General features: G+C 39.6%; 1 protein-coding gene across 6 annotated transcripts in view; it reads left to right on the forward strand.

Moving 5' to 3' along the window:
• CFAP54 (cilia and flagella associated protein 54) overlaps positions 1-12636 on the forward strand; it is a 297401-nt gene extending 284765 nt beyond the window's left edge. For 4 of the 6 annotated variants that reach the window (XM_038558716.1, XM_038558714.1, XM_038558717.1 and 1 more), the window contains one exon: positions 11957-12636. In XM_038558716.1, coding sequence (XP_038414644.1) covers positions 11957-11967 — 11 coding nt within the window. In that variant the 3' untranslated portion in view covers positions 11968-12636. The remainder of the gene's footprint in view (positions 1-11956) is intronic. The other 2 variants (XR_005370580.1, XR_005370581.1) reach the window with 2 other exon arrangements.
• The last annotated feature ends 268 nt before the right edge of the window (positions 12637-12904 follow it).

Raw genomic sequence — 12904 nt, forward strand, 5'->3', positions numbered from 1 at the left:
ATTATATGTTCTCATTCATTTGGGGAATATAAATAATAGTGAAAGGGAATAGAAGGGAAGGGAGAAGAAATGGGTAGGAAATATCAGAAAGGGAGACAGAACATGAAGACTCCTAACTCTGGGAAACAAACTAGGGGTGGTGGAAAGGGAGGAGGGTGAGGGGTGGGAGTAAATGGGTGATGAGCACTGAGGAGGGCACTTGATGGGATGAGCACTGGGTGTTCACTGGGTGTTATTCCTAATGTTGGCAAATTGAACACCAATAAAAAATAAATGTAGTATTTAAAAAAAAAAGAAATGCCAAGTATTACTTAGACTCTGGGGTTTTTATGACTATGTCCCAGGTCAAAAGCACACAGGCAGCCTGGACACAGCCAGTCAGGAGGGAGCCCAGCATCCTGTACCCACTTAAAGCATCTCTTCCTACAAGTTTGCTGCTGAGATCCAAAGGCTCTACCTTTCAGTGAAGTTAAGCCCTCACTTTGATGGCATCACACCCCATGATAGGAGAGGACAAGTGTGCCAGCACCTGTGTGCCTTAGACAGGATGGGCTGGGTTATGCTGCAACCACAGACCCCAAATATCAGGGCAATAAAGGTTCATTTCTTTCCTGTGCAAAGTCCAGTACAGGTGGAACAACTCTCCTTCTCCTTGTAGCTGTGCTGTGGCCTCCAGCCTCACCAGTGCAGAAGAGGAGAGCTGAAGGACTGCACTGGATGTTTCCAAGTAGGGCGACCACACATCTGAGTTTGCCTGCAGCACTCATAATGTATACCCGTTGATTCAGAGAGATGCTTAATATACTTCCCTTTTAGTCTCAAAAAGTGTCTCCACTTAGGCCATAAATTAGGGCGACCATTTCCAAGAGCAAGCATGGAATGACCGTCATAATTTCTGTTCATATCATATTGGCTTCAACCTGATATGCAAGAACATAGAGAATTGTAGAGGAACAAGTATGTACTTTAGGGGACACTAATACTTTCTGGTACAATAGGCATTTTACAGCAATGCCATGAATATTTATTTATTTACTTTTAAATTTTAATCCCAGTATAGATAACATGTTTACAATACAGTGATTGAACAATTCTATACATTACTCACTGCTAATCATGATAAATTTACTTTTAATCCCCATCACCTATTTCATCCATCCTCCCCTTCAGGACCCCCAGGTGACCACCAGTTCTCTGTTGTTGAGTCTGTTACTTGGTTTGTCTCTTTCTCTTTTTTCCCTTTTGTTCATGTGTTTTGTTTCTTAAATTCCACATATGAGTGAAATTATACAGTATTTGTCTTTCTCTGACTTCACTTGGCATTGTACTCTCCAGCTCCATCCATGTTGTTGCAAATAATGCTACGAATTTTTAAATAGAAACAATTCAGTAACTCCAGCTACCAGCACTTTGTTGAGGAGATAGGATATAAATATGATGTTCTTGTGAACTCAACCGTATCATTTAACCACCCATGTGGTAGGCTGAATCATGGCTCCCGCAGAGATATATCCACATCCTAATCCCCAGAACCGTTTACCTTGTATGACAAAAAGGGCTTTGCAGATATGATTAAGTTAAGGTTGTTGAGATGGGGAGATTATTCTGGCCTATCCAGGTGGGCCCTAAATATAGTCAATCTTATAAAAGGGAAGCTGAGGGAGATTTGACAATAGGAGAAGGCACATGATGATGGAAGCAGAGCAGGCTACAAATCAAGGAAAACAGGTGGCCTCTAGAAGCTACCAAAGTAAAAAAACAAAAAACAAAAAACAAAAACAACAACCAGATTCCCCCCTTACCACGCCTAGAAAGAACCAGCCCTGCTGACACCTTGATATTAGCACAGTGACACTGGGTTCAGATTTCTTATGTCCAGGACTGTAAGAGAGGAGATCTATAGTAAGGTACTAAGTTTGTCATAAATTTGTTAGCAGCAATCAGACATTAATATACACATATATTCTAAAGGTCAGCATGTGACTTTAGATTTCTGTTTCTAGTTAAGGTGGATACTGTTATTATCTGTTTATGGCATGTGAGAAATTTAAGTGACTTGCCCAGGTTCTTTCCTCAGCTAAGGAGTGTCAGAGTACCTACACCTCAGAACACGTTCCTAACCACTGCTGTGCTGCCCTTCCCCCCCCCCCAACTGCCTGACTGTCCTCCGAGCTCCCTCCCACCATGTGTGGCAACCACAGAAAGCCCCTGCTCCCTGCAGCCTCTCCCCCTACTCCCACCTGACTGCAGTCTCCTACCCCTCACCCCCCGGCTCTGTGGGACTTGGAACCCTTTTCCAGCTTTGACTTTGGAAATTTTATGGAAGGTTCTAGGGCTTCCATATGGAATTTCTCAAGTAGAGTCAAGCTTAGGTGAAATTATTGAACTTCTTTGTATTTAAGTTTATGGAAAGGTATTATTTGAGGGAAAAAAGACTGTTTCTGAATCTTCCTCCTATTCTTTGTTTCCCAGTTCTTCTCCTTGTACTACAAAATGGGGACTGTTCCTTGGGGTAATCAAATAAAGTGATTAATAGGAGTTGTACTGAAAATATATTAAGCTTGTTTTGCCATGACCCAGAAAAGCAGCATTTGGAAATCTGGCATAAGAATACCTACTTAGTTATTACTTTAAATCTCCCTTTGGCTTATATTGGTTATATACTAGTATGCATTTTGTCATATTGCTAGTTGTTTAATGGTTTTACAGTTGACCATTGAATTAAATATTTGTGCCTGTCACAGCCCCTTCACTGAGCCACCCAGATCTCCCCTTCAGGACTGAAGAGCTCATTTTCCCAGCCCTGGGAAATGTGCTGACTGATGCTTTCAGTTCTCAATCCTCTCCAGGAATTGCCCACAGGGAAAAGAGATGGCCTCTTCCTCAGGGGAGGTCTGCATCCAAATACTGGTTGATATGGGGTGCAAAGACCTGACCCCTCCCTACCACAAATCAGTGCATCTCTGAAGGGTCAGCCCAGCTTCAGAACTCCATGGTGTTGGCTGAGCCCTTCCTCAGGACTGCCCTGCAGCCCATCTTCTCTCTGCTAATCCTGCTGTCTTCTCCTTTTCTCATGAATGTTGATCCCAAGAGTATTTCCTAATAAGCTTCCTGGAAGCAAAGTCTCATCTCAGAGTCTGTCTCCCAGGAACCGGAACCTCAGCAGTGAGGTAAAGAATAAAGATAAAATCCCTAACTGGTGATGAATACATGGATGCTTAATTAATCCTTGTTTATGGGAATTAGAAGAGTGCCAAAGGAAAACGGAAGCATACTCTGGCTTGAAGTTTACTTTCCAACAGAGAAGTAAGGAGAAAACATCATATGCATGTCATCCAATCATGATTAAAACTACATTCTACAATGTGACCTCATAGCTCAATCACATTTTCTCTTGACCTCCATTTCATTTGTAAACGGTCAATTTACAGATGAAATAAACTCTGTAAAACAAAGACTCCAGCCCATTTGCAATCATCCATAAATGCAGGCTTCCTCTCTTAGAAAACATATTTTTTTCAGAGTAGGAAAACAAGGACTTGGTAAAGCTTTCAAACTATCTTCTGCAAATAAAGGCAATGATGTAAAATGATGTAATCATATATAAATACTGTATCAGAATTTATACTTTGCATCTGCACAGAGAGTGAGAAATAGGCGTTCAGTTTTATAACACATTGAACACAGGCATTTCCGTGAAATCCTCTATCCAAGGAACTTTAACTCTTCCCCCAGAGCCCTGATTAGAAGCACCGAACCACTGGCCATGAACTTGCATCTTGCCTTTATGCCTCATGTACTTCCTTGTTGGTTGCATAACTCATCCTTCTGTTCTGATTAGAGCTTTTGATATTTTAAAAGGGATTTGCCCTGTTTGAGACCCTTTATTAGTTCTCTGTATGGTGAAAAATACTTTCCTGGAGAGAGAGGGAGAGAGCAGCTGCTCTTCCTGCACCATAGGGTGTCACATTTCAAAGATTCTTTTTTGGTGTGCCTTAGACTCTTAAGCAGTTAGAACAAGCCTGATATGGACAGCCTAAACTTTTATTTTTTTTTCTCAAGGATCTCTTTTGGCATTACAAGATTGTTTTCTTAAATAACTCCCTATAAAAAGTGCATATTCCCATAATGGAGATATCACTGCCGGCCCTATCATTTCTCATCGAGGAGTGCCTCCACTTGGCCTGGGGAGGAGAACGAAGGGCAATGTGCACAGACTAGCTGCCACAGAGGAGGGGAGTGTAGGAGAAGGCCCCAAAGGTCCAAAGACACTCACCAGCTGAACATGGCCCTAATTTACATAATACCAGATATGACTGTTAGGTGGTTTTTCCTGACACCAACCAGTTCTGCAATTTGCTGACACCAACTGGGTGTCTAACCATTCAATTCAATTCTAACACTACTACCTAGAGTTAGCACAGACTACACGAATTAAAGCTGTAATCCACTTCAGGTGCCAGTTACAAATGAAGTACCCAGGCAATCCATCCACACTTTTGCTCAGCAGACTACAGATTTGAGAGTTCCCATGATATCCTTTCAGATCTGATAATTCACTAGACTAAATCACAGAACTCAGGAAAGTGCTTTGTTTGCAATTATTTTATTATAAAGGATACAACCAAGGAACAGTCAAATAGAAGAGATGTATGCAGAAAGCAAGATACGGGGGCTGGAGAGAGGGGCAGAGCTTCCATGCCCTCTCTGGGAGCTCCACCCTCCCAGCACTTCATTGTGTTCACCAACCAAGAAGTTCTGTGGTTATGGGGTTTCCGTGAAGGTTCTATTACATGGGTCCAATTTATTAAATGGTTGGCCACTGTGGTCAAACTCAATCTCCAGTCTCCTTTCTTTCCCCAGAGATCAGGGCCTAGGGCTGAAAACTCTATCTCTCCAATCACATGGCTGGCTTTCCCGGTGACCAGCTCCATCTTGAAGCTATTAGGCCCCTTCCCTGCCGTAGTCATCTTGTTAGCATACAAAAGAAAAAAAACAAAAAAACAAAGGAAAACTCTTTTAGGAGCTCTATGCCAGGAAGCTGGGACAAAGATCAATTACTTATTTTTTATCATACCACAACTGGAAACTATGAACATATCCTAAAATTGACTTTTAAACATACACCCAGTGGATGTAGTCTCCTTCAATCGATCTTCCCTTTTGGAGGCATTCTTCATGTATTTCAATAAGAGGCAAAGAGGCTATTGTTCAAAACATTTTTGGCATCTGCTTAGATACAAGAGGAGAGACAAGGCCGAACAGTTTCTGGCCTGACTGAAACATTTGGTTTCCTGCACATGTGGGACAACATGTCTGAACAAGAAGTGTCCTTTATTAAAAGGTGAACTCTGCTCAGGAGCTCAAGGAAATGCCATGCACAGCCAAGGCTCAGTGCCGGGACAGTGACAGTGACAATAGTAGTGGTGGTAATGATGATTTAAGAAGAAATCAATCCTATTTTTAGATAGTATAAGATTTGAACCAATTCTCTGTATAAATTCTTTCTCTCCCATATCCCATCTTTAGTTTCTCAGTTTCCTGTTCCCTGCAAGATGTCTTTATAATCCTGTTATTTCTTTAAAATTTAATTTAAAAAGATTTCTACTCTTACCAAAATGACCCTTTGATGTCGTATTATGTTTTAAAAAGAGCCTTTTTTTCTGTCATATTTAAAGTTTTCTTTTTTTATTTTTTTAAAAGATTTTATTTATTTATTCATGAGAAACAGAGAGAGAGAGAGAGGCAGAGACACAGGCAGAGGGAGAAGCAGGCTCCATGCAGAGAGCCCGATGTGGGACCCAATCCTGGGACTCCAGGATCACGCCATGGGCCGAAGGCAGGAACCAAACCACTGAGCCGCCCAGGGATCCCGTATTTAAAGTTTTATTAACACAAAACTAGAATGAGAAAGATAATCTTGTTCTCAGCAGGGATCCCTGGGTGGCTCAGCGGTTTGGCGCCTGCCTTTGGCCCAGGGCGTGATCCTGGAGACCTGGGATCGAGTCCCACATCGGGCTCCCGGTGCATGGAGCCTGCTTCTCCCTCTGCCTGTGTCTCTGCCTCTCTCTCTCTCTCTCTGTGTGACTATCATAAATAAATAAAAATCTAAAAAAAAAAATCTTGTTCTCAGCAAAATGTGAAATTTCCTGTGGCCTGGCAGGGTTGTATACAAGCCCTTCTCACCTTCTTAAGTATTGGGTGCTATTTTTGTTATATTGGGGAGATAATATGTGTTACTGTTGGTGAAGGGATTCTCTTAATCATATAAAGTAAAGTGAAACCAAAGATCTCTAGTTCCCTCTCATCTGGAACTTTTATCGGATGGGTCACCAGTCATTCATGATATTGATTCTTAAGTAAGCTGGTATCATATTATCCTTCCTACTTTGGAATGAATGTTTTTCCCCAGTCTGAAAAAAAAATCCAATAAATTATTAACTTCGAAAACTCGGGGGATATATTGAGATAGAACTCTAACATGGTACAGAAACTTATATGTGAGAATGCTGGATGAAAAAAGCATTTGTTTTCTTATCTTGAAGCTTTTAAACCTTTTTTTCCCCTGATGGCTCTGACTCTCTGTGTTTGAAAGTTCTTGAAAGGAGACAAAGTTAAATCCACCCATATCACTATGCCCACAGGTTTTCATAACCCACTTACCAATTACTAGGAGTGGATTTGGTGTTCTCCCTTTCTTCTTGGTCATTAACACTTAGAATCACTGAAAAGGCAACTGGCAATGTGCTGAGAGAGAAGCAAGGGGAGTTCTCAACGTAGGTGCTCAACAAAAACTCACTGGATTGAGAAAAACCAGAGATACTTTGAAGACTATAGGACTTCTCTTTCAGTCAAGGAAAGTTATTGCAACAAAAGAACAGAAGTAACAAAAATCTTTCATTAGGACAGAATCTAGTTTTCATGCAGAAGCTCCTATAGAATATAGCATTGGCAAGTAGCCTTAACTGTCCAGTGACTTTCAGAGCTCCCCCAGACAAGCTCAAGTCCTGGCAATGAACCCCTTCAGCGTGCCCCAACTTGATTACCTCTTTTCCCTTCCTCCTATTATTTCCAACTTCTATCCTTTCCAGACAGGCAGAACTATCACCATTTCTTTACTATTGCCCTTTAAAGCATAGCCTGTTTGAACTAATTTACAGTCTGCTTACCTGCCAGGTGGTTTTCTTCCTTTCTCTCCACAAAGCCTTTCTTGATCCATGGAAAGGAACCGGGACTCCTTGGTACCTTATCCAAGACAATTCAGATTCAAGGCTGCTTACAAAAGACATAAAAGGCTCCCCCACAATTATATGATCACCAATCCTGTCTCTATTGAATGGCAAAAGGAAAAAAAAAGAAATTCAGTAATTTCACATAAGCTTGACTTTACTTGAGAAATTCCCTGTGGAAGCCTTAGAAACTTCCATAAAATTTCCAAATACCAAAACTGGAAAAGGGTCAATAGCACCACGGAGCCCACAGGAGGAGCAGGAGATTGCAGTCAGGTAGGAGTAGAAGGAGAGGCTGCAGGGAACAGGGGTATTTCACGAATGCCACACACGGTGGGAGGGAGCTCAAAGGACAGTTGGGCAGCGGGGCGGAGAGGCGGTACAGCAGAGTGGTTAGGAACGTGTTCTGAGGAGCCAGGAGTATAGATCCTGGCTATGATATGTACTAGCCTAGGGAGTTTGGGTGAGTCACTGAAAGTCTCTGAACCTCTGGGGCACCTGGGTAGCCCAATGGGTTAAGCATCCAACTCTATATTGGGTCAGGTCGTGATCTCAGGGTTGTGAGATTAAGCCCCCTGTCAGGTTCTGCTCAAAGGAGAGTCTGCTTGAGATTCTCTCCTTCTCCCTCTGCCTCTTCCCACCCTCAAATAAATAAGTAAATCTTTAAAAAAAGTCTCTGAGCCTCATGGGTGTGTTCACATTATAAAACATTATATGAGCTTACTTTAAATGTTCAGGTATCAAGATTGAGTAAATACAAGTCAAGAAACATGTCTCAGGAAATGTTTTACCTTTTAACTGTATCATTTTATTTGAGATCTTATAAATTCTAAGTTTTAAAATCTTGAACTCTCTGGGGAAAAGATATAACTCTGACTTCCTAAAGCACATTCAGATTCTCTTAATGTTTATAGCATTGGTGTACTCTGACTATGAGATAAATTTCTCATTTTCACCTAACTCAACATTTTTAAAAACTGAACTCCATGTTTTTGATGATAGTGGCTTTTTAATTTTACTGTTTAATAAAATAAAATTTCATAAATTACCCAGAACATGTTTAGGTGGTTTCCTCCTATTCCTAATTTAAGTAGAAGTTTTAGGAGTAACAGGACTCCATAGCACTTCTAGGAATCCATATTACTTTCAGATTTTTAGCTACTGCAATCAGGGAAGGGAACAAAATCATATGTAACATAAATACTAACAAATAATGAAGTTATATTTATTTGTAAATGATATAACTGGAAAACGAAAATGTAAGGGTTTAAAAATGATTAAGAGAATCTTTTTTTTCTTCTTAGATTTCTATTTTATTTATTTATTTTTTTTATTGGAGTTCTATTTGCCAACATATAGCATATCACCCAGTGCTCATCCCATCAAGTGCCCCCCCTCAGTGCCCATCACCCCATCACCCCAACCCCCCGCCCACCTCCCCTTCCACTACCCCTTGTTCGTTTCCAAGATTTAGGAGTCTCTCATGTTCTGTCAGCCTCACTGGTATTTTCACTCATTTTCTCTCCTTTCCCCTTTATTCCCTTTCACTATTTTTATATTCCCCAAATGAATGAGACCATATAATGTTTGTTCTTTTCCAATTGACTTATTTCACTCAGCATAATACCCTCCAGTTCCATCCATGTTGAAGCAAATGGTGGGTATTCCTCATTTCTAATGGCTGAGTAATATTCCATTGTATACATAGACCACACCTTCCTTATCCTTTCATCTTTTGATGGACATTGAGGCTTCTTCCACAGTTTGGCTATTGTGGACATTACTGCTATAAACATTGGGGTGCAGGTGTCCCGGCGTTTCACTGCACCTGTATCTTTGGGGTAAATCCCCAGCAGTGCAACTGCTGGGTTGTAGGGCAATTCTATTTTTAACTCTTTGAGGAACCTCCACACAATTTTCCAGAGTGGCTGTACCAGTTCACATTCCCACCAACAGTGCAAGAGGGTTCCCCTTTCTCTGCATCCTCTCCAACATTTGTTGTTGTCTTGTTAATTTTCACCATTCTCACTGGTGTGAGGTGGTATCTCATTGTGGTTTTGATTTGTATTTCCCTGATGGCCAGTGATGCGGAGCATTTTTTCATGTGTTTGTTGGCCATGTCTATGTCTTCTTTGATTAAGAGAATCTGATAAAGTGGCTGATATAAAAATCAATAACTTTGTTTCTACTAAGAATAACCATTTTTAAAAAGATTTTATTTTTAAGTAATCTCTACATCCAACGTGGGTTCAAACTCACAACCTTGAGATCAAGATTCACATTCTCCACCATCTGAGCCAGCCAGGCACCTCAAGAATAATCATTTTAAACAAAAATTGTAAAACTTTAAAACATTCACAATAATAACAAAATGCCTAGGAATAAATTAAACAAAGATAGTACAGGACATAAGTAAAGAAAATAATGAATTTTAGTAGTAGGCACTTTTACAATGCCATTCATTAAATAAACCTTTCCCTTTTCCCTGAATTAAAAGTTAATCATATGTTTATGACTTCCTTCACCATTTCTAATTAACACAGCTTGAAGATTCTCAGCCAGTGAAGTAAAGGGAGAACATAGAAAGGTGGAAGTATGAGAAAGGAAGGAGTAAAATTCTTATTATTTATAGACATAGAAAATCCAAAATAGTCTTCAAATAAACTCTTAGAATGAATAAGTGAATTTAGCAAATTTGCTATATGCTTTCGAATGTAAATGTAAACTTTATTTCTATATATCGGGAAAAATTTATGAATGAAATATTTGAAAAGCTATCATTTACAGTAGCATCAGGGAATTAACACAGAAATGCAAAGGACCTGCAATAGCCAAAACCATCTAAAAAAAGAACAAACAAACAAAAAAGAACAAAAGAACAAAAATAGAATTACATTTCTAGTTGTCAAGTCTTACGAAAGAGCTGTAATAACAGTGGGGGATTGGAGAGGGTATAGATATAGACCGATGGAACAAAATAGTGTCCAGAAAGAGATCCAGGCATATTGGGTCCCATGGTTTATGTCAAAGGTGACTTTGCAGTGCAGGGAGGAAAGAACAATCTTTTCAACAAAAAGATCTGGGTTTATTGGTTATCTATACCTCTGTATTTATGATTGAAGTGTTAACTGCCATAATCGTATCGGAAAAGTAATCTGACAAGAAATGTTAAAATGTGAAATGTGAACACCCTTTGACTAAACTAAACCATCGTGGGGAATCAGTGGTCCAGAAATAGGAACATCGATGTCCAAGGATGTATATGAATAAACAAATGTACAAAAACTAGAGACGACCTCTCTGGCGAGTGGTTGATTTATAGGATACGACCATCCCATGTATTGTTTTGTAGCCATAAAAAAGAGTGTGTTCGACAAGGATAGTAACATGTAGCCTTTGTTGTGTGTTCATTGTATGCTAGGCACCGATCTGAGTATATATTTAAATTCATTCCATCTTGTAACAACAATATATTGTGATAGCAATTGTAATAACAATATTCTAATTTTATGGATGACGGAATTAAAATTCAAACAGATCAAGTATTTTACTCAAGCTCACATAGCTGGTATGTGGTGAAGTCTGAATTTGAACAAAACAGTCTTACCCCAAAATGCACACTCTTAAACTCCATGTAGTTTATTCTGTCTCCCTGAATTGATTAAGGAGGGATTTCTCTTACATATTGGTAGTTGAAAAAGCAAATAATGGAAATCCAGTTATCCTATTTCAAGAAACGAAGGAAAGCAAAAAGGGAAAAGAAAAACCCACATGAATAATACATTTGTGAAAGGACTTTAAAAGTTTTGGGAAGATACTCCTCAAACTGGTAATACCTAGTACCTCAGGATCAAGTGAGGAAGGAAGACACTATTAATTGTTTCGCCTCTTTATTATTTTAAGTTTTAGAAGGCACTGGAATGCTTTGGTCGTGTTTTAATCCAACGAAATGAAGAAAAGGAAATAAAAATCAGCCTCCACTTTTAGTTTCACTGTGTTTCCTTAGGAAGAAAAAGTTCGTTTAACAATTTGACAAGAAATTAATAAAACTTGTCTTCTAATCTCTTGCCAGAATTTAGGCCCACAAGGATCTAATCCGCTGTGGTCATTCTACAAGACATTTGCTCATTCATCTTCGAAAGTATCTAGATCTGCATAGAATAGGTCCCCAGGAAATGTTAATGTTCCTTCCTGTTTATTATTCTCACCTTCCCACCTCTCTCTCAATGAAATAACCAGTGCTCTTATTTTCCGTCTTTTATATCTGTTCAGGTGTCTTCGGCTGCACCAGGTAACCTCGCGCCTCTTTCAGAGAGAGTAGGCGCCAAACATAATTTGCTTCACTGTGGCAGGACTTAAGCTCCAGTAAGACAGGGACATTTGTCAACTGGGCAGCCTGTTAATGGAGGAAAGCGTTTTGTTAGGAAGAGGGCCAAAGTCCTACCTTTAGAATCATCTACAGTGATTATAGAGATGCAAATAGTCTCTATTTCTAAAATATCTGCTATTTTATAGGCTAATCTATGAATCTTAATAGGATCTAAAATGATAGTGTGTGACATTTCAGCAGCGCAGAGAAATGAAACTTTGCATTTTACCTTAGGCAAGAGTTAAATATCTTTCACATAAAATCGTTATATGGAATTGGTATTTGTAGGTTTGAGAACTTCACTTCAGCCAACAGTTTGAAATGATGCATTTCATGAACACTTTCTGCTTTTTCTCAGGTTCCATTTGATATCTCGCTGCCATCTATATTCAATCTTGAGAGACTTTTCGATCTTGCTAATGGTTGTATCGTGTCAGGAGGAAGCCTTTTCAACTGGATGGTGTCAATTATTCCCTAAACATTCTTTATGTGTTAATTAACCTTATAAAGGATTTAATTGATACTGTTTTTCTTGGTTTGAATACATTTTTGGAACTGTCTTATAAAACAAGCAAAATATAATTGTTTCTTACAGAAGCTAAATTTCCTCAAAAATTGTAGCTTTGAGTGATGTCTTACATTGTATCTGAATTAAATGATAATGCTTTGTAATACCATCTTACAGAATTGTTCGTAGAAAATATGTGTGTGCAGGTGCAACTATTTCCATGTTTGTATAGTTCACATGTGAGGTTGTCTTTAGATGTGTCCATAGATCAAGAATGGATTAAAACAGTGGTTCTCAACTGGGGATAATTTTGCCTCCAGGGGACAAGTGGCAATGTCTGAAGGCACTTTTGATTGCTATGCCTGGGAGGAGGGTGCTAGTGGCCTCCAGTGGGTAGAAGCCAGGGATGCCACTCCCTATCCTACAATGCCCAGAAGAGCCCCCAACAACCAGGGATTATCTGGCCCAAAGTGTCAGTAGTGCCACGGGTGAAGAACTCTGGATTAAACGTCAACATGTGATCAGTTCAACGTTGGGAGTTTGTCTATGTGGCTTGGAAAGAAATCTGTAGCAATTTAAGACCTTTTATATTTTATGCTGCTGAGAGGCAACATGGCATAAAATTTTAGAGCATAGACAATGGAATTATGCAGACCTGAGTTTGAACAGTAACTTCACTACTGCAGAGTTCTGCAACTGTAAGAAAGAAACAGATTCTTTAAGCCTTCATTTCCTCACCTGTAGAATGAGGCTATTAATAGGATTGTTGTGTGAATTAGGGTGAGATGATGTAACAAG

The sequence above is a fragment of the Canis lupus genome, chromosome 15 (genome assembly GCF_011100685.1).
Source record: "Canis lupus familiaris isolate Mischka breed German Shepherd chromosome 15, alternate assembly UU_Cfam_GSD_1.0, whole genome shotgun sequence".
Taxonomy (NCBI): Eukaryota; Metazoa; Chordata; class Mammalia; order Carnivora; family Canidae; genus Canis; species Canis lupus.